Source organism: Onychostoma macrolepis, chromosome 04 (genome assembly GCF_012432095.1).
Source record: "Onychostoma macrolepis isolate SWU-2019 chromosome 04, ASM1243209v1, whole genome shotgun sequence".
NCBI classification, from domain to species: domain Eukaryota; kingdom Metazoa; phylum Chordata; class Actinopteri; order Cypriniformes; family Cyprinidae; genus Onychostoma; species Onychostoma macrolepis.
This window is the reverse complement of record NC_081158.1, coordinates 21,792,659-21,819,097: the sequence shown is the minus strand read 5'-3', so window position 1 is coordinate 21,819,097 and position 26,439 is coordinate 21,792,659. Positions and strand designations below refer to the sequence as shown.

General features: G+C 38.7%; 1 protein-coding gene across 2 annotated transcripts; it reads left to right on the top strand.

Moving 5' to 3' along the window:
* The first annotated feature begins 11,649 nt into the window (after positions 1-11,649).
* Positions 11,650-24,702, top strand: rassf8b (Ras association domain family member 8b). 2 transcript variants are annotated; one of them, XM_058774093.1, is made up of 5 exons: positions 11,650-11,983; positions 18,191-18,370; positions 19,881-20,779; positions 21,837-21,966; positions 22,118-24,702. In XM_058774093.1, exons 2-5 carry the CDS (start codon positions 18,259-18,261, stop codon positions 22,237-22,239), a joined length of 1,263 nt encoding a protein of 420 aa, XP_058630076.1. In that variant the 5' UTR covers positions 11,650-11,983; positions 18,191-18,258; the 3' UTR covers positions 22,240-24,702. The 2 variants fall into 2 exon arrangements, with proteins under 2 accessions (XP_058630076.1, XP_058630077.1); XM_058774094.1 differs by having other exon boundaries at positions 18,188-18,370.
* Positions 24,703-26,439: the final 1,737 nt, after the last annotated feature.

Here is a 26,439-nt window from a genome sequence, read left to right as displayed (position 1 = left end):
CAGTATTTGTCTTTTGAATACCTAGGTATTGTGCTGAAAGGTGCTCCACGCTTTCTGTTTATCATTATTTACAGGCCTCCAAAATACTCTCCAGACTTTGTTGAAGAGTTCACAGAACTGTTATCAATGATTTCGTCAGAGTTTGACTGTTTTACTATTGCAGGGGATTTTAATATTCACATAGATAATGCAGAAACCAAAACTACAAAAGAAATTATAACTGTTTTAAACACTTTCGACCTGATTCAGCATGTGCATGGACCCACACACAATCGTGGACACACTCTAGATTTACTCATCAGTAGAGGTCTAAACATGTCATCCATTGTTATTAAGGATGTAGCACTATCTGATCACTTCTGTATTTTCTTTGATATATTGATCTCTGTTACCACTGAATCTAGATCTGTCTCTGTCAGAAAGAGATGCATTAACGAGAACACTAGTGCGCTATTTATGAAGGATATATCTTTAACACCAAGCATTTCTGCAGACTCTGTTGATCTTCTCCTAGATTCATTTAACTCAAAAGTTAAGAATGTTATTGCTCCTGAAAAAGTCATTACATTTACACGACGCTTTTATCCAAAGCAACTTACATTGCATTCAAGTTACAGTTTTTATATTTTATCAGCTCTTGCTTTCCCTGGGAATCAAACCCATGATTTTAGCGTTGCTAGCGCCATGCTCTACTATTTGAGCTACAGGAAAGACGAATTTAAGAAGAATGGCAGACAAAAATCATCTTGGAGAAAATCAACAGCAGTTCAGAGTATGAAAAGACAATGCAGAAAAGCTGAGCGGATGTGGCGGAAGACGAAACTTGAAATTCACTATAGCATCTATAAAGACAGCCTTCATGCTTTCAGTGCGGAACTAGCCACAGCTAGACAGACATTCTTCTCAAACCTTATAAACAGTAACTTAAACAACACTCGCACTCTTTTTGCTACTGTTGAGAAACTGACAAACCCCCCAAGTCAGATTCCCAGTGAAATACTCTCTGACAGCAAATGCAGTGAGTTTGCTTCCTTCTTTTCTGAGAAGATCAATAATATCAGAATGGAGATTGGCACATCTTCTAGTCATGCAGAGGTCACACAGATTCGACTGCAATTTCAAAAAGAAGTGACTATGTCTGTTTTTGAAGCAATTGATAGCAAAATGTTGGAAGAAATAGTATAGCACCTTAAATCGTCAACCTGCTATCTTGACACACTTCAGTCCCACATCTATTTTCAAAAGTGAGCTTAACTGTTTAGAAGCAGATCTCTTAGAAGTGGTGAACGCCTCACTTCTTTCTGGGACTTTTCCAATCTCCTTGAAAACTGCAGTTGTTAAGCCCCTTCTGAAAAAGCGCAATCTTGATAACACAATGTTGAGCAACTATAGACCAATATCAAATCTTCCTTTCATAGGTAAGATTATTGAAAAGGTAGTTTTTAATCAGCTGGACAACTACTTAAACTCAAATGGATACCTGGACAATTTTCAATCTGGTTTCCGAGCGCATCACAGTACAGAGACAGCACTCATTAAGATAATAAATTACATTCGCTTCAATTCTGATTCTGGCAAAATATCAGTGCTGGTACTACTAGATCTTAGTGCTGCGTTTGACACTGTTGATCATAACATACTTCTAGAGAGACTGGAAAACTGGGTCTGGCTTTCTGGGATGGTACTCGAATGGTTCAGGTCATACTTAGAAGGGAGATGTTATTATGTGAGTATAGGAGAGCATAAGTCTAAGTGGACGTCCATGACATGCGGAGTCCCACAAGGCTCAATTCTTGCACCACTCTTGTTTTGCCTGTATATGCTGCCACTAAGTCAAATAATGAGAAAGAACCAAATTGCCTATCACAGCTATGCTGATGATACTCAGATTTACCTAGCCTTATCTCCAAATGACTACAGCCCCATTGACTCCCTCTGCCAATGCATTGATGAAATTAACAGCTGGATGTGCCAGAACTTTCTTCAGGTAAACAAGGAGAAAACTGAAGTCATTGCATTTGGAAACAAAGATGAAGTTTTCAAGGTGAACGCATACCTTGACTCTAGGGTCAAACAACTAAAAATCAAGTCAAAAATCTTGGGGTGATTCTGGAGACAGACCTTAATTTTAAAAGTCATGTCAAAGCAGTAACTAAATCAGCATACTATCATCTTAAAAACATTGCAAGAATTAGATGTTTTGTTTCCAGTCAAGACTTGGAGAAACTTGTTCATGCCTTTATCACCAGCAGGGTGGATTATTGTAATGGTGTCCTCACCGGCCCTCAGAAGAAGACCATTAGACAGCTGCAGCTCATCCAGAACGCTGCTGCCAGGATTCTGACTAGAACCAGAAAATCTGAGCATATCACACCAGTCCTCAGGTCCTTACACTGGCTTCCAGTTACATTTAGGATTGATTTTAAAGTACTTTTATTTGTTTATAAATCACTCAATGGCCTAGGACCTGAATACATTGAAAATTTGCTCACTGAATATAAACCTAACAGACCACTCAGATCATTAGGATCGAGTCAGTTAGAAATACCAAGGGTTCACACAAAACAAGGGGAGTCCGCTTTTAGCTATTATGCCGCCCGCAGTTGGAACCAGCTTCCAGAAGAGATCAGATGTGCTAAAACATCAGCCACATTTAAATCCAGACTCAAAACTCATCTGTTTAAGCTGTGCATTTGTTAAATGAGCTCTGTGCTACGTCCGAACTGATTGCACTATGTATAATCATTTTCTATTCTTAACTGTTTTCTTTTTAAATCAATTTTTGTATTATTTTGTTTTTATTGTTGTGATTATTATTATTATAATTTTTTAATTCCTTGTTTTTATTGTTGTGATTATTATTATTTTAATGACTATTTCACGTCCTTTTATGTAAAGCACTTTGAATTACCACTGTGTATGAAATGTGCTATATAAATAAACTTGCCTTGCCTTGCCTTGCCTTGTCTTCTTCTGTTTGAGTATCTTCTGCACCTTGAGCATCTTCTTCTGTCATGGCTCTAAAACCTAACCAAATCCCCCAAACGAGTAAATACCAACAAAGTGCCTCAAATGCTAGCATACGTTGTGAAAGCTACAATAGTGATAGTGGCTAAACACAAGTTAATCATATATGTGGAAGCGCTACAGTTGTGGGTTCAAATCCCACCACTGCATGTTATACAATTTGGGCCAATATATCTAAGCAAAAACACAAAAGAACATCAACAGTGAGATCTGTGACTCAGAGGATAGGTGTTTGCCTTTGGTGCATAAAAGTCTTGGTTCAAATCCAAGCTTTAATGAGTTTTTTTTTTTTTTTTTAATATCATATTCCAAAAAACAAGCACAACAACTAAGATTAGCTCAGTTGGTAAAGCACTGAGCTGCAATCACAAAGTCCTGAGCTCAAATCCCATTGTTGCTTTGTTGTCTAAAAAAAACAAAAGAATTAGTTCTTTTCCGTGAGACCTGTGGCTCAGTGGTTAATGGTTTACCTTTGGTACATAAAACTCTTGGTTCAAATCCAAATGTTACCAAAGTTATGCGCTTTCTAATTGTTGTTTAGCTCAGTTGGTAAAGCATTAAGCTGCAGTCGCAAAATACTGAGTTCAAATCCCACTATTGCCTATGTTAAAAATCTCACATATTGCATTGTATCCAACAAAGTGCCTCAAACGCAAACACACGTTGTGAAAGCCACAGTGGCACTAGCGGCTAAATGCATGTCAATCATGTACATGGAAGAGCTACAGTTGTGGGTTCAAATCCCACCGCTGCATGTTATACAATTTGGACCAATATCTCTAAGCAACAACAACACATAAGAAAAAACAATGTGCAATGAGACCTGTGGTTCAAAGAATAGTTGTTTGCCTTTGGTACATAAAAATCTTGGTTCAAATCCATTCGTTATTATTATATATATTTCGTATTTATGTTATATATATTAATATAGTTTTTTTTAAATGATCATATTCCCAACAAAAAATACAAAAATAACCACTGAGATTTAGAAGTTCAGTTGGTAAAGCATTGAGCTGCTATCACAAAGTCATGAGCTCAAAATCCACCTTTGCTTATGTTAAAAATCTCACATTTTGCATATCCAACAAAGTGCCTCAAATGCCAACACACTTTGTGAAAGCCACAGTGGCACAAGTGGCCAAACACGTATTACTCACATGTATGAAAGGGCTACAGTTGTGGGTTCAAATCCCACCACTGTGTATTATAATAACAATTTGGGTCAATATGTCTCACAAAAGAAAAGCCTTTTTGCTAAGAGACCTGTGGCTCAGAGGATAATTGTTTACCTTTGGTAAATAAAACTCTTTGTTCCAATCCAAGCATTACTAATGTTATGTATTTTCAAAGTTTTTTTGGTCCCACTTTATATTAAGTGGCCTTAACTACTATGTACTTACATTTAAATTAATCATTTGGTACAATGCACTTATTGTGTACATACATGTTTTTACATTGTACTTATATATTTAAAAATACATATATGTAATTAATTTCTGTAATTACGTTTATAATTACACTGTTGACCCATTCCTTACACCTTAAACCTACCCATACCACCAAACCTGTCCCTAACCTTACCCGCATCCCACCTCAATAGCAGCAATAGTGTTTTGCAATACAGTATGAACACAATATGTACATTGTACTTATTTTTGATGTAAGTACAGTAGTTAAGGCCACCTAATATAAAGTGTGACCGTTTTTTTAAAAATTATCATTATATTCCCAACAACAACAAAAAATACAAAAACACCTACTAAGATTCAGTAGCTCAGTTGGTAAGGTGTTGCGCTGCAGTTGCTAAGTCCTGAGTTCAAAGCCCACCTTTCCTTATGTTAAAAATCTCACATTTTACATTAAGTCATTTTGCAAACGCTTTTATCCAAAGCGACTTACAATTGGGGAATACATAAAGCGATTCATCTTAAAGAGGCAAATATACAGAGGAAGTGCTCGTAATACCAAGTTTCAGGCATTGTTTAATTAAGTAGTACAAGCCAGCAAGTGAAGGAATAAATAAAGTTTTTTTTTTTTTTCCTTCTTCAAATTTAGGATGAAGTCAAGTAGTGTCAAAAAAAAAAATTAAATCGGCCCTGGCATTTTTTGGTCCTGGTGGCCCACCACCGTGTGTAAACACACACAAAAGTTTTTGAACAGTAAGATTTTTCATTATTTTTTTTTTTTGAAAGAAGTCTCTTCTGCTAACCAAGTCTGCATTTATTTGATCCAAAATACAGCAAAAACAGTAATATTGTGAAATATTTTTACTATTCTAAGAACTGATCCCTGAGGAACCCCAGTGACCAGTTGATGCGCTTTGGATACCTCCCCAGGCCACTCTGAAAGACCTACCAGTGAGATAGGATTCAAACCAGCGAAGAGAGGGTGGACAGGAGGATCTGATGATTGACAGTGTCAAAAACAGCAGACAGATCCAGCAGAATGAGGACTGATGACTCAGAATCAGCTTTTGCAATTCACAAGGCTTCAGTGACAGAGTAGAGTAGCGCAGTCTCAGTTGAATGGCCGCTCCTGAAACCTGACTGGTTAGCGTCCAGTTTGTTGTCCTGTGAAAGAAACAATGATACCTGGTTGAAAACAACTCACTCGAGTGTCTTGGCTATGAATGGAAGGAGAGAGACAGGTCTGTAGTATTCTATAAGAGAAGTGTTTAATGTAGGTTTTTTGAGCAGTGGGGTTACCCGAGCCTGCTTGAATGCAGTGGGGAAAATGCCTGTGAGGAGGGATGTGTGTGAGTGCTGGTAAGAGTGTGGGAGAGATTGCTTGGACATGTTGTAGGATGGCTGGAGAGGAGAAGTTTGGATACTTCTGCCTCAGTGAGAGGACAGAAGGTGAAGATGGGAGTTTTAGCAGTGGATGTGGTTGGTTGGGGGTCCTGTGTGTGTGGAGGTGAGAACTGACCACTGATCGATCTAGTTTTGACTGTGAAGAAAGTGGCGAAGTCATCTGCTGTAATAGAAGTGGTGGGAGGTGGTGGAGGGGACAGAGGAGAGAATTAAATGATCTGAAGAGACTACGCGTGTCTGGAGCGCTGTTGATCTTGTTGTGGAAATATGAGGATTTGGCAGTGTGGACTTCAGCAGAGAAAGAGAAAAGCAAAGACTTACTCGGGTCTGACGGATCTTTTGATTTGTGCCATTTTCTCTCTTTCCCCCTGAGTTTGGTCCAATGTTCACGAAGAACATTGGATAACCACGGGTTAGAAGGGGCAGCCTGTGCTGGCCTGGAGGAGAGAGGACAAATGTCCTCTAGACAAGAGGTTAAAGTAGAGCATAAAGTGTCAGTAGCTGCATTCAAATCCAGAGATCAGAAATGGGTAGGTGAGGGAAGAGAGGAGGATACTACAGAGGAAAGATGGGAGGGAGAAAAGAAGCGTAGGTTTCGTCTAAAAGTAACTGGTAAAGGGGTTGGTGGCACACGGGTAGCAAAATGTAATTTAAATGTAATGAAGATATGGTCTGAGATTTTGCATTATATCCAACAAACTGCCTCAAATGCCAGCAACTGTTGTGGAAGCCACAGTGGCATTAGTGGCTAAACACATGTTAATCATATACATTGAAGAGCTACAGTTGTGGGTTCAAATCCCACCACCGCATATTAGAACAATAATTTGAGTCAATGTCTAACAAAAAACACAAAAGATCAGCTGCTGTGCCGTGAGACCTGTGGCTCAGAGGACAACTGATTACCTTTGGTAAATAAAAGTCTTGGTTCAAATCCAAGCATTATTAATGTTACGTATCCTCAAAGGTTTTTTTTAAAATTATTATTATCATCATCATGTTACCAACAAAAAAGACAAAAACAAACCTTTAGATTCGGTAGCTCAGTTGGTAAAGCATTGAGCTGCTGTCATAAAGTCCTGAGTTCAAAACCCACCTTTGCTCATGTTAGAAATCTCACGTTTTGTATTATATCCAACAAAGTGCCTCAAATGCCAGCATACCTTGTAAAAGCCACAGTGGTGCTAGTGGCTAAATACATGTTAAGCATGTACATGGAAGTGCTACAGTTGTGGGTTCAAATCCCACCATCGTGTATTATAATAACAATTTTCAGCTTCCAGCACAATGTCCAGCAGTGGTTATGCTTTTGACCAGACTGAAAAACAATTATTTAGCTGTATAAAATTTCACATCCGCCATCATTTGCTTTTTAAAGGTGTCACCCTTCAAAAAGAAAATGATGGCAACCTACACATTATCATCAATTATAATCAACTCTCCATGAGCAGATGTCCCAGAACTCTGGACAGTCCAAGCTCATCCCTTACTCTGTAAAGACATAAATAAACAAAGACTCTATACCAGGGGCCTGTACCATGATGGCAGATGAACAAATTCAGAGTTATAGGATAAGTTTTGACTTGACAAATGCAAACCACTCCAATCTGGCTTTGTTGGTACCATGAAGCTGATCATCAACTTTCTCTGTCAACTCAGGCTTGATCCTGAGTTAATGGAGCACGTGCACATGAATGTGTGACATCAGCGAACAGCCAATCACAACACAGATCAAGCGTGATTCACTTCTCGCGAGAGTCAGCGAGATACAAAACTCTTTTGTTAAAGGTTAAGAGATTAAAGAATATGAGGAATTTAAATGCATTTCCACTGAATTACTTGTCCATGAAAGAGGACAAAAAGGAAATTATCTTGCTCTATCAGTGCAGTCACAAGTGAAACTTGTAAAGTTAGTTTATATAGTTGATAATATATAACGATAGAGACTCAAACATGTAAGGTCACATGTAGCCATTTTAAAGTGTTATCTATTAATTCTACCACTTATTTATATTACATATGATCTGTATATATTAATATTCATTTAAAATAAATGCTTTATAATAATTGTTAAACTAAAAGTGCTTGTGTAATGGAGTAATAATAATATAAATCATATTAAAATTATATAAATCATATGTAAATTGTAATTATCATATAAAGCCAGACAATTTTGTTATTGTTGTTTTTTTTTTTTTAAGGTACTTCATAGTGACCTTTAATTTGTAGGAAGAGAAACTGGGGGAGTGACTTTTGTTTGTGTCAGACGTGTGTCACTTTGCTCACATCCGATTGGTCCAATTTCAGTTTGCGATCTCTAACTCAGAACATAACCTACCCCGGTGCAGGTTAGCTGTGCAGTGTAAGTTACTATGGTAATGAACGCAGCTAAAAGCCAAGCCACTTTTATGGTACCTAAAACCCAGGATTGGTGCAAACTAAACTGAAACTTACCTGGCTAGCCAGCTAATCCGGCTTCATGGTACAGGCCCCAGGGGTGCCCAACCCTGTTCCCAGAGATCTACCTTCCAGCAGAGTTCAGTTCCAAACCTGATTAAACACACCTGTCTGTAATTATCAAGTGCTCCTTCAGATCCTAATTAATTGGTTCAGTTGTGTTTGATCAGGGTTGGAGCTGAACTCTGCAGGAAGGTACTGTAGATCTCCAGGAACAGGGTTGGGCATCACTGCTCTATACTGCTCTCAAACTCAATTCCTGGAGGGCTCTGCACAGTTTAGCTCCAACCCCAATCAAACACACCTGATCCAGCTAATCAAGCTAAACTCTGCAGAGCTGTGTCCCACCAGGAATTGAGTTTGAGACCAATGCGCTATACATGTAATTTTAAATTTTACAATAGTAATATAAATCCTCATAAAACTAATAGATAACATGGAATCAGTTAAAACGTTTGTCTTTAAAGATTAAAAACTAAAAGATCCTATATAATCTAAGGTGTAACCCCTCAAAAAGAAAATGATGGCAACCGACACATTTACTACCCAAAAACACACAGTCACACATTATAAGCATTACCTGCTCATGACCAGATGTCCATCATTATGGCTAATGTCAGTCCACATGTCTTGGAAGTCTGTACAGTCCAAACACTTATTCCTATTTCTGTGGAGGAAAAACATAAATAATCAAAACAAAATAAGACATAAGCATACACTTACGGTGGCCAAAATTATATGACACTAGTATTTTCACCAGCTAAAAAGTATTTTAAGTTAGTTAGTTCTATTATTTGCTGTAGTGTGTCAGTAGGAAATATCAGTTTACATTTCCAAACATTCATTTTTCCATTAATTGTAATAGTCCAGTTAGATTTTTGTTTGCACAAGGAATCTGACAACAGCCTGTGCTCCACACAGAGATCTGATCTCATCATCATCCAGTCTGTCTGGAGTAACATGAAGAAACAGAACAAACTGAGACAGACTAAATCCAGAAGAACTGTGGCAACGTCTCCAAGATGCTTCAAGAAACCTACCTGCAAAGCTACAGTACTGTTAAAAGTTTTAGGCACTTCTGTAAAACGAGGATGCTGTCAAAAATAATGTCAAATAGAATTCCTTTATTAATTAACTTCTATTAACTAAATTAACTTGTGACGATCTTTTGTGTTTAAAGCAGCTTTTGCCCTTGGTGCACTTGCACATAGTTCAATATTGCCACTGAAAAACACATTCATATTTTACAATAATGAAAAATGTGACAATGTTGCAGTCTCACATCTGACTAGTATTTTCAGTCTGGATATTTGCTTCACCTCATGTCTAAGTTGTTCATTGTTCAGTATCCTCGCAGAACACTTGTGTTAGAGGAAACAGGTTCAGCAGAAGGTTTCTATGAGAAACAGATTGCAGGCCATGTTATCCCACAGAACACACAGTAATAGATCACAGATTTCTGGGTGGATAATCTCATCATAGGCTGGACAGATTTCACATGCAGCACAGCAGATAAACAGACCTCATCCAGGTATTTAGTATTTAGACTAATCCACTATTTTGAGCTTTATGACCATGTCTCCACATGGACACATTTACAATACACTCTGACCTAAGTGATCGAAAGGTTTCTCTCCCTTTCAAGGTAAATTCTGGGTAAAAGTACATTACACATCTTGTTTTTTTAAACAACTGATCCACAGTACTCAGAGCTACAAGTACACTGCAATGCAGCACAGTAATGCATTTGGTATGATATACATTACTAACATATCATGTTTGCTATTGTTAGGAGATATTATTACTAAAATGAGTTAAGAGCACAGTCGAAGATCAACTTTTGCTCTGTTGGTGTTATTTAACATGTTCCATGGCACCATTTTGTTAATATATGGTAGGGGAGGTCAGGGTTATTCATAACAAGGCAAGTTAAATGCAATAAATCTCTGCAAGCACAAACAAGGCAAGCTAGAGCAATGACACTCAACACATGTTTTTATTAAAACATTATATAAATAATAATAAAAAAAAAGATAAAATAAAATAATAAATTTTGTTACCATGCAGCAAATAATAGGCTAATATATATATATATATATATATATAAGCAAATTATATTTTAAATTAAACTTAAGGATGGTTAATAAATATTTATTGCAAGTAATGTTATGCTAGTTCTACCATTCCTTTTGGTATTGGATTGTTCAGTGAATATAATGTGGATGTTTAGGGTCCTTTTTGCAGTTGCACTTATGTTTCACAATTTTTTTTTATTTTTATTGTACACTGTAAAAAGTGATAAGTTGACTTAACTTAAATAAATTGAGGAGAAGTAAATGATAATTTAAAAAAATAAGTTAATTGAACTGTCAAATTCACTTAACTTTTTTTTTTTTAATTATTATGTAAACTTAATTTTTTTTAAGTTAAGTCAACTTATCACTTTTTACAGTGTATGTGTGTGTGTGTGTGTGTGTGTATGTGTGTGTGCGGACAGATGTATATGTATATGTATATATGCATATCTTTTATTATCATTTGGTGTAGTATTATTGAAAATGTTTTGAATATTTGATTTTATATTTCTTTGGTATTTTGTATTTTTGTTTTTTTCTTGCAATTGTATCTTTCATTGTACTTTCTGCAATAACTGAATCTTAGTATTGCTAAGCAGAAAAGTAAATAAACTTCAAGTAATTTCAAGAGATTTTATTAAGGCACTCCTATTTCAGCAAAATGGAGTACACACACACACACACACACACACACACTAGGTTTCTGTGAATTGTGGGGACTTTCCATAGACTTCTATTGTTTTTTTACTGACCAAATAATATTTTCTATCCCCAAACCTACCCCTTACAGAAAACCTGTCTGCATTGTTACACTTTCAGATAAACATCATTCAGTATTTTTTTTTTAAATTCCATCGTGGGGACGGCAGGCCAGTCCCCAAAATGTCAACATTTTTAACTATCCTTGTGGGGACAATGTGCCATAAACAAGAACACACTCAAATGTCAAGGAACAGCATATTTAAATATATAAATAAACAAAGGAATTTGTTAATTTAATTAACTATATATTAAAATAAAAACATTAAATTAAATGAGCGTTGTATGATACCTAAGTTAATAAATGCACATCAAACCAGTAGAAATGGGCGTGATTCATTCATATCATGCTGAATGCACGTATTAATAAATAGCCTAGTGTAGACTGTATCGACAATGAATAATTAATTGGTTAAAAATATGAAAGCGTTAACAATTTGTTACATTAATAAAATTCACAGACTTTGCCAAATAACCCCTAAACGTGCGGTACATGCAGTGTGTGTGTGTGTGTGTGAGTGACTGAGCAGACTCGTTCAGTGTGGGCTGTGCAGCTTTAAAGTGCTCGCTCCATGATGCCTTGCGGTGTCCCGCTCACTGTATTTACTCGTGTGAGAGCAGAGCAGAGCTGCCGCTGCCGCTGATGTAACGGGCCACACTGACTGAACTTCAGCGAGCGGACCCTCCTACGGACCTCAACCGGACTACATTTACGGACATCAGATGAAGGGAGTCTTTACGAAACACTAAAAGGAAAACCACATCATCTGTTTATATCTCGGTTCTGCTCTGGCGGAGCGAAGTAACAGACCCTGACTGAGGATTGTGACGGTCCGGGACTGCAGACACACGCAGGTACGGCATTTATATTAAATAAACGTCTCCGCACCGTGTTTCGTACCATCGTGAAAGCCCGACAGAACGGCGACATGTATTTCATGTGTTTTCATGGGGCATCTTTAAATAGTTGCGACGGGACGCGATACATGAAGGCGCAGGAGAACAGACGCATGACACGATACTGTGTGCCGTCAATGTCAGGGCTTTTATCACCAGCCCAGATCTACTGACATGCGTTTCAACGGGTTTCATGACAGTGTGATGGTCAGTGTTTTCCATCAGATCAGCAGCAGGCCTGCAGCCCCTCCTAAACTTACAGAAATACAGCAATGCATCCCGTAAACACTAAGGCACATTTTATAGTAAGTTTCATTAATGAGTCATTATTAGACGTTATAAGGGAGACTGGGGCTAGTTGTCACAGTGGTTGTATCTGATTATTCATAAGGTTTTGAATCAAAACGTGTTAAGCTACTTGGGGTCCTTTGTGATTTACAGCATATATTGTGACAACATGCCCCTCTATTGTGTATTTTCATAAACCTTTAGTAAAATATTCACTGGAGCGAAAGTGCGACAGCCAGCCCTAGTCTCAAAGTTTATCTGCTCAGTAGTGTACATTAAATATGAATGTGTTAAAATATTTGAATCAAAGTTTCCTGACAATGCAGTTAAAATGCATATTAATAGTAATGTTTTCTGATTGTGTGAGACTTCTGATTCACTAGCTGCTATATGTGAATAACTAAAAGAATAACAAAGTGCAGTAATAAATAGATTTATGATATTGATAATAAAACAATCAAATAAAAAATACTCATTTGCAACATCAAGCAGCATAACAGACTCTTTCTGTACACCTAAAACAACTAGAAGTGGCTGATGAAAAGTTTAAAATGCCACACCTGCTCTTATGTTAAAAATAAGGTGGGTAGTAAATGACATTATATAATGAATTAGGGATTATATAATGTTGCTGAATTATGTATTATTTTAAAGTTATGAACATGATCATCAAACAACTGAACACAACTCTGGCTCCAACACCTTCGAAGTTTACATAATGTCATATTACAAACTGCAAAGTTCTATGCACTCTCATTAATAGACAGGACTGTTTTTGTTAAGCTGGTTTGATTACATAAACCGACTATCAGAACTTACACAAGAATATGCAGTAGAGGCCAAACTGTTGCCTTTGTTATTAAGTTAACGTGCCTTACAGCTGGTTTGGATTTCTGTTTAACTGGATCAGATTTTTCTACATGTCCACTCTCTCAATTTTACTGACAATTATGATAAATTCACCCCTCATTTCAAGAGCTGCTTGCTTATACAGACATTTTGTGTGTGAAACCAAAGGGTGCCTTCATACTAAAACTGTTGTCTGTTAGGGAAACGGGCTCTAGACCACATTCCAGAGGCATCTTAATATCACATAATATGATGATCTAGAACAAATAACCAAGTGAATATTTAATGAACACATTGCTAATTTCTTGGTCAAAATTTAACTATGTTGAAATTTTTAGTACGTTAGTTTCATTTTCAACATACTGCTTTCGACCACTCCTTCAGACGCAGCAGGCAGGGCAAGACCCATCAAACATAGACCAGACAGAGTCATCTTAGTAGCCAGGATATTGTGCAACACAGGATTTGTATGTGAATTTTTTTAGCTTTCGGACACCACCTTCCTCTGCCTCACTTATAGATCTGTTTACACATGCCTCATTCATAGAAATGACTCACTCACAACCGATTACACATGCCTCAGCCTCTCGTTACACACAGTCTTATATGACAACAGCTGGCTCATCAAACACCCACTGATCAAATCTGCTGACCGTGGGTATCATCAGCGTGCTAAATAACTCCAGCACAAGACCTACCAGAGGAAGAGAGAAGAAAGCAATAGAGAGCTGAGTGAAGGCGGAGTAGACAACAGTACAGAGGTAGTGAGATGGAACTGTGCTGACAGATGTACATGTAATATCATGAATAAATGCATGATGGCAATGCAGATCAGGATCTGATGTGGGCTGCAGAAAGCTGTTCTACACTTTCGATGGGGTACTTGTAGGCAGATGAGATCTGCACCCACAGATTTCCAGTTCTACACATTGTTTGTTTATAAAATGCAGAAAAGGTTTGGTCTGTGCATGCATGTGTGTAACCACAGGACTGTATGAATGAAGTTTAGGGTCTCTCAGGAACTTTAAATAATTAAAGCATAAATGTGTGCATATTTTTGTTGGTTTCTAATAAGAGTGCATGTCATAGTTCACAGACAGTTCACTTCACTCTTTTGAACCCACACTGTCCAATTCAAGGAAATGAAGAGATTTGTCTGCTGTGCAATAAGTAAACAATGAATGTTATGGTATGTGCACTGCACAATATGTGATGAATTTCATAACCAGCATAGTATACATACTGCAAGCATACACTCTTGTGTGATACTCTTGTGAATACACGTCAAAGAAATTGTTGAATAAAGTCATTATTTTTGTTTTCTTTGTGCACAATAAGTATTCTCGTAGCTTCATAACATCAACATTGAACTACTGATGTTACATGGACTATTTTAACGATGTCCTTAATACCTTTCTGGGTCTTAAACATGTCAGTTGCATTGCTGTCTATTGTCTGTCAGCTCTCGGATTTCAGCAAAAATATATTTGTTTTCTGAAGATAAACGGAAGGACTTACGGGTTTGGAACGACATGAGAGTGAGTAATTTATGACAGTATTTTCATTTTTGGGTGTGCTCTGGTGACCAGGGCCCGTAAGCAACTACATTGAAACCAACCAGAACACGCTAGTAAACACACAGAAAATCATTAAAAACCAATCTGAACACTATATACCATATAGTAGTGCACTAGAACAACTACAAAACCCTGGGATTGTGTTGGTGAGTTTTTTTTCTTGTTTTTTTTGTCTACGGACAAGCTTTCAGAAAATGTAAAAATCTAGTTTTATATTGTTTAAATGCCCATGCAATGGAAAAGTTCACTAGCAATGCTTGTCAAACTGTCTAAAGAAAACATCTCACAAAGGGTGGATTAAACATAGTTCTTGTATTATTTAGCAATGAATGGCGAAGGAAAATGTTTTAGAGAAACAAGACTGAGCTCTCTCTTGCTCAAAAGCAGAATTTAAATTTTGTTCAAATAACTAATTAAACTTTTGTGTTGAACTGCAAGGTATGCGTATGTCGGGCATCCCTTCCCCCACATTGTGTGTGATTAAAGCCAATTACTGTGACATATTCACCTCAGACTAAAGTTATTTTGAGTTAATGAATCGTACTCAGGGTTTCTCATCCTCAACAGATACTCTACTGACAAACAACTTTATTTTAAATGGGTTAAATTCAGTGTCAGTTCATGACTCATTGGTGCGTTGTTCAGCTGGGAACCCCTGACAGGACAAAGTTTTACAGTGGGACATGGACAAAAGTTAAAATAAAGAGATTGTTCCTTAATTGCTGGTGTTTGTTAGTTCCCAGGCCGGTCACAGCCGGCCATGTGAGAGATTCACAAAGCTGCGAAAGCATCACTATGGAGATGGATTGTTTGTGTCCAGTCATGCTGTGAGGCCTGCAGGGGTGGGCGTCTCTCCAGCGGACCTTTGTGTTTGTCTGGACCCTTGTTAGAACAGCCCCCCACTACAGTCCACACACACCGTTAGGGTCCTGAGGAGTTTTTCAAGTGCTGTAGATAAAACTCCAAGAAGTACAGCGACTGAAACGCTAGACAACAGAGCAAGCTTTCATCTCAAAAGCAGACCTGTTGAAAGATCTGGAATATGTCACTAAATTTTACAACAAAACAACATATTGAATGGAGTGTACTGCCAGCCCTCTCCTCTTAGTTTTGCGTCAACAAATATGACTGCTACCCTGAGTAGTTTTATAAACTTTTGACTGTTATATTCAACAGCCCTGAGTTAGTATAGCAGAATGGATGTACATCATTGACATGACAGAGCATGTGAGAGCACTACAGCATGCAGGGACTGTTACACCCGATGGGATTACTGTAGCATACAGCCATATGTGCTGTGCTGATCTGTGTTTACAGACGTCAGACGTGAGTCGACTGGAATGTGAGTTTAGACGCGTTACGTCTCCTTTAGCAGCTGTCTTGGCTCTACCCTACACTGACAGGTCGCCAAAGCCTTGAGTTCGTTCAAATTTAGCCCCAGGTCATGGAGCCGAAGCTCGTCTGGGGCAGATGCCTGTATTATGTATATACAGTTATACACAGATTCTGCAGCTGACACATAATACTGTTGGGGGGGGGGCTTTGATGCAGTGTTTAAAACACAAGAAAACCACTGTATGCTGCTTTGCTGAACGGGTAGGACTGAACTGAATTAACAAGCTCATGAGAGATTTCTAAAGCAGAAGTGAATGATTGGACTTCCTGGCCTGATGTCTCTGCCCAAGAGAGAGAGACTGATTAGAATATGATGTCAGAGTATCAAAACACACACCAGAACAGAATTAAAACAAGATATTTAGAAAATGTGAGTGATGCTTGCCCATGCAAAAGCTAGGATGTTGTGGGTGGTTGCCAAGCAGTTCTAAGTTTTAAGTGCTTTTCAAGGTGGTTACTAGGGTGTTCCTTGTGGTTGCTATAGATGGTTGAGTACTGGCCGAAGTGAAAAGAACCCAACCCTCTGTCTCTGTTATTCTTGCTTGGATACCTCCTTCAATTTGGAATTTCCCAAAATTGGTAATCCAACCATTTAAAGTTGACATGAACTGGAAATTTACCTTATTTTGTAAATGTATCTTATTCATCTTACTGAGAATGATTCACCTTGGTTGGCCATCTACAATCATTTAGTTCACTTAAACCCGTTTCTTTTATACGACAGACTACAAGCTTGCATTCAGATCTGCCTCCATCCAATCAGCAACTGATGGACAGAACCAAGTCCCCAACCTTCTTTTTTATTTTATTTTTTTCGATTAGTTTCACTGTCACAATATAGAAGAGATCTGTCGCTGTACTTTACAACTTTAAAACATTTTATCACACTCTTCCTCAACTGGTTTCATAAAGTGAGGTATTATAATATCCATGGCACAAATTTAGGGATGATTTCTGTGCTGGAATTTAATACTTAGGGGTTTGCTAAAACTGTATTTCCATAGTGTTGACATATTGCACTATGCAGATACAGATATCCATCATGGATATCAGCTGGATGTGAGATGGCATATCAAGATATTGCCCACTGCCCATCAGAGGCCACTTCAGATTTCAGCAGCCCAAACACTCTTGGAGACAGACAGAATGAGAGACAAACAGAGGACTTTCTCTCTTCACAACACACACGCACACACACTGAAAGACTTATTACCTGTCAAGGGTGTACAGCTCATCTCACTTATCCTTTATGAGTGCGTCTCATGGGAGTGGGCGCCATCCATACTGTTCACACAGGCCTGTTTGGACCAGTGCTTCTGCTTGAGTGGTTCACGGCTAAATAAATCATTCTGATCATTCAGTACACTACCAGGAGGACAAGCATCAATCTATACCAAAGTTTTCCTTAACAATAAAATGAATAAAACTTGCACAACAAAAAATAACATTGATCTGACAACACATCCGAAATTGGGAGCATTACGCATATATTCTGTGTGGTATTTGTGTATGCTTTGTTTAATTTATCTTTTAATGCAAGGGTCTTAATCTCAAAATACCTAGTTAATAGTGTTCTCCATTGGGGGGCAGTTGAATAGTTTTTTTTTTTTTTCAACTATCTATTCTGACCATACATAGCACTGATACAGATAAGTGAGTTGATGCAAACGAAGGAATTCACTCCAATCAGACTGTAAAATCAATAACAAAAAAATAAAATAATAATAATTTAATCAAGTCAGACAGGCAAGTGGTGGGTGGGGTAGGTAAAAACAGGATGTCCATCAACTAGCCACAATCCCTAAGAGAACAAGAGGATAACAAAAGGCCAAACCAGTGCAGTAAGTGAAAATTGATTTGCGAGCCGGATTTTAGGATAATAACAGACCAGGGCTTGTGTAAGCAAGCTGCCAGACTGACATTATGTATGGAGTATTATAAAGAATCAAGTGCTAGTAAGGTCACTGTTATTGAAGAATACAGAGAGGTATTTATGGTTAAATCATTCCTTATGAAAGTGGAATTAGCACAAACATTTCTTTGGTCTTTCAAGCAGTGATAAGAGCAGCATGCAGACCAGAGAGCTTGTAACGGGTGCCTGCAGAGGTGAGGAATGACATCCAGATGAGAGGCATGGAGCTGAAGGTATGGGTGGATGGAGTGCAGCGCATCGTCTGCGGGGTCACAGAAGTCACCACATGTCAAGAGGTTGTTATCGCTTTGGCCCAAGCAATAGGTGAGACACTAAACACATTGTACCCTAATCATCTATATAGGCCTATTTACTGTAGATCCAAAAAGGGTTTTGGTCACTTTTACATGCTCAAAATCTGATTGGTGAAAAACTTGTTACACAATGGTACCATTTTTAACAGAACTTCTTTCCCGTTTTTTTTGTTCCCTTCCAAGCTCCCTCCTCCTTTGTTCTTCCTTTCCACTATTTTTTACGCAACGTAACCTCCACTATGGTAGTCTCCTTGACAACAAGCCCTCTTTGAGATCAGAGATTGGAGCAGTGAAATGCAGTATTGTCCCTTCTAGTCTCAGAGTTCGACCCTATCACCCCATACTAGAAAAAATGAGACTTTGTCTTATTCCATCATTTCATGAATAAGTGCAATCTCTGTGCCACTGAGGCAGCCTTGGCTCTGGTGAATGTCGATGAATTTCCTTTGGAAAGTTAAATCTTTGTGTCATCATGAGCTTGTATGTCTGCTTGCTTCTCTGTTTTGCCATACACAGTTTTATTAAAGTTATAGTATGTATGTTAAAGTATTTTATGCCTTGTTCATACAGATTTTTGTGCAAATTCAATTGCAATCCGATCATATTTAAATAGTCTGAACAGCAACAAACTACATGAAATCTGTTTTTGCAAATCCGTTTCGAGCTACATTCATGTGGTTTGGATTCCTATTCAAATTGCATTCCTGGAAATCCATTTTAGTCTGACGGGTCAGATCGGATTTAGCGTAGATTTTTCACATTGTCATGCCATGTAAAACGTAAACTTGTCAGACGTTGTTGCTTGTGTTGTTGCAAAGTGCAAGTCAAGCGGAAAAAGACAATATACTGCTAGTATGTGCACCTCTTTGAGCTTTGAAACCAGTGGAATAAACGGCACGATTTAAGCACGGAATAAAATCGCACATTCCAGCTTCCTGTATTTCTGCCACTGCCTCATAAGACGAAATATAAAACTGCGTGACGGCAACATAGTCATGTCGTAATACATCTGTTTTGCAAACTGTATTGCTGTTATTGGTGTTTTTAGCGTAGGAATAACAACGCAAAGACATTGCCATAGAAACCAACGCACATTCCGTAAAACTAAAAAGCGCTTCTGGACACACAAATCAGATAAGAATGGTTCGATACACTGTGTGGACAGTCAGTTGTCTAGATCGGATTGCAATCGTAAAATGCACAAAATCGGATTTAAACTGACAGTCTGAACAAGGCTTTATTAAGTATATATAAGTCATTCATAGGTTAACTCTATAAGAGCGTAAAAGATATGGCTCAGCTAATGAACAATGCTGTGTTTGTTTGAATATCCCGACAAAGCAACAGAGGCTCAACTGGTGGTCTGATTTTGGGGCAGGACCACTTGTTGGACTAATGACAGATCGGAGGAATGTTTGGGAAATTTGTTTGAATACAATCATTGTTTTTGCAATTCAGATTGTTGACGCTAATGCAGAAATTGCACTTTAAATTGCTAATGTAAAAGTATTGTCTTGCAGGGCGGACAGGTCGCTATACGCTGATTGAAAAATGGCGCGAGACAGAGAGGCACCTGGCGCCCCATGAGAATCCTGTGGTTTCTCTGAATAAGTGGGGTCAGTACGCTAGTGATGTACAGTTGGTGCTTCAACGTACAGGCCCATCTCTGAGTGAGCGCCCCACCTCGGACACCTCTGCAAGAGCCCCTGAGCGCAGCTTATACCGCCAAAGTCTCCCTCCCATGGCAAAGCTCCGCCCCACAGCCAACGACCGTTCCCTCAAACGACGTGAACCAAAACGCAAGTCCCTCACTTTCACCGGTGGTGCCAAGGGGTTACGTGAGATCTTCGGGAAGAATCGTGAGGGTGAGACCAAACAGAGAGCGGTAAACACAAACCGCAGCAGCACTCCAGCCCCTACACAGGAGCTATCCCGCCTGGTGCAGCTGCAGAAGGACAAGTTGCACATCCTAGAGCAGAAACTGCAACGCTGCGAGACTGAGTTGCAGCAGCAATTGACGGAGGAAGAAGAAGAGGAGCTGGTCAAACTAGAGCAGCAGGTCCGCAGGAATGAGGTGGAGATGAAGGAGCATGAATTCTGGGAGAATGAATTAAAGATTGAGCAGGACAATGAGAGGCAACTTCGTGAGCAGCTGCACGAGCTGCGCAGCCGTGTACAGGAGTGCGAGGAGCAGCTGGGAGAGTACCTGGCACGTATTCAGTGCATGGAAGCAGGGCTCGAGGCAGAGCGCCTGCAACAAGAGCTGATGGAGACGCGGCTAGCGGATGAAATGGAGGTCCGGTCGCGACTGGACAAGACTCGTGCCGAGCTAGACATACAGGTGCAGCAGGCTGCAAGACTGGAGAGCAGCTGCAGAGCTGTGGAGCTCTCACTTGGGCAGTCGAACATCAGGCTACAGGTGAGATCACCTGAAGAAAGATCACAATTCACTTTGACTAACGGTTGAAAGTGATCAGAATTGACGGAGGTTGCTTTCACAAGTAGATCCTTTGGGGTGGACCATATCTATTTTGACATGAGTGAGTCTTGTCAATTTGATTAGTGTAAAGTTGTCCAAAATCAGGTGCACAACAGCAAACCAAGTATTCAAGTATGGTTCGCAAGTTGGTATGAAAGCAATTTGTCCAAAATTGCAGATGTGAATCACTGTTGATGACTTAGGGAGCACGCAGAGATGGAATAGCATATGTATTTCTTTAAGATTTATAGTTCATAGCTCAGGGCTGTCCAATACTAATCCTGGAGAACCACAATCTTGCAAAGTTTATCTCAAATCCTAATCAAACACACCTAAACCAGGTCTTCAGGATCTCTACAAACTTCAAGGCAAGTGTGTTGGTGCAGGTTGGAGCTAAACTCTGCAGGTCATTGGCCCTCCAGGAGCAGGATTGGACAATCCTGTATTAGCTGTTCTTTCAGGGAGCAGTTTGCAGTCTTTGCATCTCTTGCATTGCATCCATGACAGATATACTCAAGTGCTGTTCTGTGCATATAAAGTTTTGGTAGTAAATCCAGTGTTCTCTAACCAAGTGTCAAAACAACCTATGAAGCAAAGTACTAATGAATAATAGCCAGTGCTTTGCAGGCTCTGCTGAAACCTTGTGAACTACAGCTGCTTTGTTTTGGACTCTTTGGCCTTAAGTTCCAACAATGCTACTAATCGGCTTTGCAGCATGTTAAGAGAGCTGGGTGGGGGTGGGGGGTAATGGTCACGGATATTATGTAAAAGATCTTTGCCAGAGCTTACAGATGAAGTGAAGGAACAGGATACGTCCCAGTACAGTTTGCATTCACCAGGAACGTTACATAAGACAGATACACTTGTATTAAATTCTAGCACTAAATTCTATCTGGACTGTCAAAGTAACAAATTATAGTGCGGCAGGTTTTGGAACATACTCCTTTGGCCCCCCTCTTTCTTTAAAATTTTTTTAACTTTTGATTGTTTCATTTAGGAGAGAGAGCAGGAGCTGGAACAGTTAACTAAGGAGCTGAGGCAGGTGAACCTTCAACAGTTTATTCAACAGACTGGCACCAAAGTAACAGTTCTACCAGCAGACCCTGGTGAGGAGGAAGCTAACACAGGTACAAACGTAGATATTGTCTGTTTTTTTTATTTTCTTCATTTAACTTAATGTAACCAACCTATAGCGTATGTTTCTTAACTCTAAAGCACATTGTGTCAGTTGTAAAGTGTACTTTACAAGTAAAGTCACTCTTTGTTTTATCTCTGCAGAGACAGAAAATCAGTCTGGATCTCTGAAGCGGCTTGGATCAGCTCGACAACTTCCCGCTGACCTACGAGCTCTGCAGAGCCCGCTGAACACGACCTTTAACCCAGAAGGCATCTACGTCTGATTTTGCACTGGGCATCAACATTTAAACACAGTCTGCACTTCCCACATGACTCCATATCACTCTGAGACCATGAAGATTTCCTTTGGAGAGAGATCATACTCCCTTGGAATTACGGAGGTATTTGTTGTTTGCTCTACAGATTCATCAACAAGCAGCTAGTGTTTTTTACGGTGAAGATTGCTTCCTCTTGATGGCTGTTTGACTAATCCAACCCAATCAGTGCTTTCTCCAAATCCTACAAAGACATCTCCAGCTGAATGTATGCTCACTTTCACTGGACCCAGTGCGCAGTAAGGCTTTGAATATGTCTTGAACATGGCAACTAATGACTCAAACAGACAGAATACATGCTGCCTCAGCCTGCATTCAATCCATCAACCTTCTGGTGCAAGTTAGAAAATTCAGCATCATGATGTCTTTCATTTCTAGAATGTTTCTGAATCTCCAGGTAAACCTCATACTCGATGTGATTATGCAAGCAGAAGGAATTTTAGGGAGATGCAAAGAGATCGTTGAGGATGATAAATTATGCAGTTTATATTTTATGGCTCATAGTAGTGATAAAAGCTCATTGAAAGGGGTGGGGTTTCACCTTACTTTGCACTTTATTGGCCAAAACATCTGCTGTGGAATTTTACTGAAATCTTAAGAGCTGAAGAACCATTTTCTGCATTTGATTGCGCTAATCAGGAAAACAGGTGCATGTAATATTTTAAAACAGTGTGAGAGTGAGTAAGAGAGGTGTTTTTGCATGAAAGCAGCTTGTGGCAAGTGAAATTTGGTACCTTTTAAAATGAAGCAAAAGAACCTGGTTTTGTGCTGAACAGCTTAATTTTAAAAAGAAGCCTTTTAAATTATGCAAGTACAATGTAGTTACGCACAAGTCGTAATGACTGGCCTAGATCAACGTGTTCTGCTTAAGCTTTCAGTGAACTTTTTTGGCCAATAAATGCATTTTATTTCCGACACTGAATATTTAGTTTTATTTTTTTATTTAGCTGATCTCACTAAAATCCTTATCTAGAGTTGTCTTTTTTCCCCACATACTAGCAAAAATCACATGAGTTGCATATATTTTAGGCAAATTTTTAGCATTTTTACTAGTTTTTAGAACTTTATTTCTTATCAAACCAAAGTGTTCTGGAAGACATGAATATATGAATGAATGTAACGTTTTGTAATTGTGTGTATGTGCAAAGGGAAGCAGCTCCAAAATATTGTTGATGACATGATTTCCTTTTTTATTTTTTATTGTTTAACTGTAGTAGCACCTGCTTCCCTTAAAGCTACATTCACACAGATGCAAAATGACTCCATTTATTTTTACATTTAATATGGACATAAGCAAGGAGCTCTTGGAAGCGTGTATAAGGAAGTACTCATTTATATTTGCTATAGTAGCTTCTGAATTTGTTTGAATATTTTTAGCTTACTGATTTTTTTTTTTTTTTTCAAAAACACCATTTTGCCAAAAGCCAGTATTAACATGACCTTCATGGATGACTGAATCATTGTATCTTTTAGTAAAACAAAAAAACAGGTTTGGTTTAAAGCTTTGCACATCATGCTATACATTCAAAACAAAAACCATCTGCTTCTACATTTATTGAGGATTTTGAGTAGTAATTGAGTAGTCGTGTGTTGATTTCACACAGAATTGGTGCTCAGATGATTTGCAAAAGAGCATTCAACTGTCTGAATGGCGCATGACTTGAAGAACAATGTCATCTCTGTGTGATGAGGGAAACATTTGAGAAGCATGCCTTACTTAAAAAAAAAAAAAATAAATAAAAAAAGTTGTAAATAGCATATAGCAACATATCAATAAGTAGCAAAGAGGACTATTTTTAACATAGATAAAAAAAAATTGCACAGTGCTCTCTAAACAGCTAAAATAAACTTTTTATTTTTTAGCATTGTTAGGCTGCATGCACTGATGTTCAGTTTTAAGCTTGTGTGAGGGGCCTGATGATCCACCTATGGCACTTAATACAGGTGTAATACTCAACTGGGCTGTATTAAGGTGTAACATGGACTGCGCTAAATGCCTGTATAAATATCTGTGCAATTGTAACAGGCTTGAGGTTTGGGACTGATGTGTGTGCATTAGAAATTAACAGTGTGCATTCGATCACCTGCTGCTATGCACACAGGTGTGACTAAAATATTAAGCTCAGCTAAAAGTTGTTAAAATCAAATGGCATCATGGTTTGATATCTCTTGATCACAGGTTTTAACCTTTAATCCGGTACCAAAATCCCTTTGGGTAACAGACTTCGATTCAGCTCTATTTTTAACAAATTATGTTAATTAAACTACTTCCTTCTTGAGAAGTGTGAGATGCCTGGAAAACACATTGAAATGATTTATGTTGATGTTTATCGAGCAGCATAAACTATTTATGCCATCAGTGGAAAAGGTGCAGTAACACTGTAAAATATGAAATAAATTTAGAATAGAGCATTGCTGTTTACTGTCTTTTTTGGTTGTTACAGTCAGGAACTTTGAACATGTTACTTTGTGTTTAGCAAAATTATTACACAACCAGTCAACTTGTGTTATTTTGTGTTCGGATCATTTTCAGTGGTTTTTAGTGATTAATTTAGCCTGGCAACAGTTACAAAAAGCAACCACAAAGCAGGTCCTAAAAATATCAGAACAGTTCCAGTAATGAGTGTGTCCAGCTGGTTAAAAACCTGACTAAGTTCAAACACCTTGATTTCCCTAATGGCTTCTTCCCAGCAGATGTCTTAGCTGCAGGCACTGAGAATGCAGAGAGTAGCCCGGAGCAGTTATTTTGCCCTGTTGGATGGATTTTACTCAAATCCAATGACTGCAGGCTCCTTCAGTGCAGAGGTGGAGAGTTCTGCTGAGAAAAGGGGCCCTGCATGCCAGGAATCAAATCCCACATAAACAATCACTTTCACCTCTGCTCAATATGTGCAGAGTCTGACAGCAAGCATTAGGCTCGCATATATATCAACACCACCAGATGCCTCGTCCTCACCAGTTTCAGAAAACTCGACACTAACTTCCTTTGTCCTTGGCTAGATTCCTCTTTCTGTTCATTACAGAGTCAAAAACACATCCAGCAAACACACTTTTGGAGCCTTTTTTTTTTTTAAAGGTAGCGTAGGCGATTTCGCACGTCCTGATATTGCCAAGTGCGACGTGTTCCTGGGTCAACATATTTTGTTGACCCTGGAACAACATTTTAATCCAAAAATATAATCTTAACCATATTCCTACACCTAAACCTAACCTTATCCATGAGTAATCCCTAAAATCAGAGGAACTGATAGACTTACACTGATGTACAGGCACCAAACACTGATTGTAATCCTAAACTTCACAAAAATTATAAACTGGTTCTTGAAATCTGATTGGTTAATCACAATGTTGTTCCAGGGTCAACAAAGATGTTGACCCAGGAACACTTCGCACTTGGCAATATCAGGACATGCGGGCAATTTCATAGAAGCTAAAAATAGCAAGCTAGCTTTGAAGGCATAAGATCCCACCTTTCCTGCAAATCACTCTCCAAAGCCACACCTCCTCTAAAACACATGAACCCACACAGGCAGACCAGAGGCTAACCAGCAACATGATGAGAGACGCTGTTGGTGGAGGGTTGAATGCAGTGATAGCATATTACATAATGGTTCATGCACTGGTGAAAAAACATTACAGTACAAGGCACATGCATAATATTACATTAATAACACCTTCCATTCTTGCTCGGTCTGAGCAATGGAACACGCAAATATTGTGCGTAGAAGTATGCAAATACATACGCTGACAGGTAGGTAGGACAGCCCTCAGACCAAGCCTTTGTGACTGCTCTCGGAATGTGAACAGACTTTCAATGAGCACAACAAAAAAATTTTTTGGAACTAAATCACCTACCCCGCCTTTAAGTCTTGCATGAGCCTGTCCCAAATAGCACTCTTTATATGGACTCCTAGCTTTTCCTTATCGATGTCTTGGGACAGGGCCATAATGGCACCCTAAGCCCTTGTGGTCTTCCTCAAACTCCAGATTTTGTGACAGAATGCCAATTTGACTGCTGGGTACAACGTCAAGGTGGACCCAGATTAATTATGCATTGAGGGCAAATGGAAGCCGCTGATAATGAGCACCTTTCTGAAACTTAAGACAAATGGGACACTATGGTTGTGTTGACTTAACAGACACAGGCTC

Excerpts from the sequence above, each read along its gene's own strand:
- rassf8b (XM_058774093.1), top strand. The coding sequence starts at position 18,259 with ATGAGAGGCATGGAGCTGAAGGTATGGGTGGATGGAGTGCAGCGCATC. Across the intron at positions 18,371-19,880 it reads CGCTTTGGCCCAAGCAATAG|GGCGGACAGGTCGCTATACG; the intron begins GTGAGACACTAA and ends ATTGTCTTGCAG. Across the intron at positions 21,967-22,117 it reads TGAGGAGGAAGCTAACACAG|AGACAGAAAATCAGTCTGGA; the intron begins GTACAAACGTAG and ends TTATCTCTGCAG.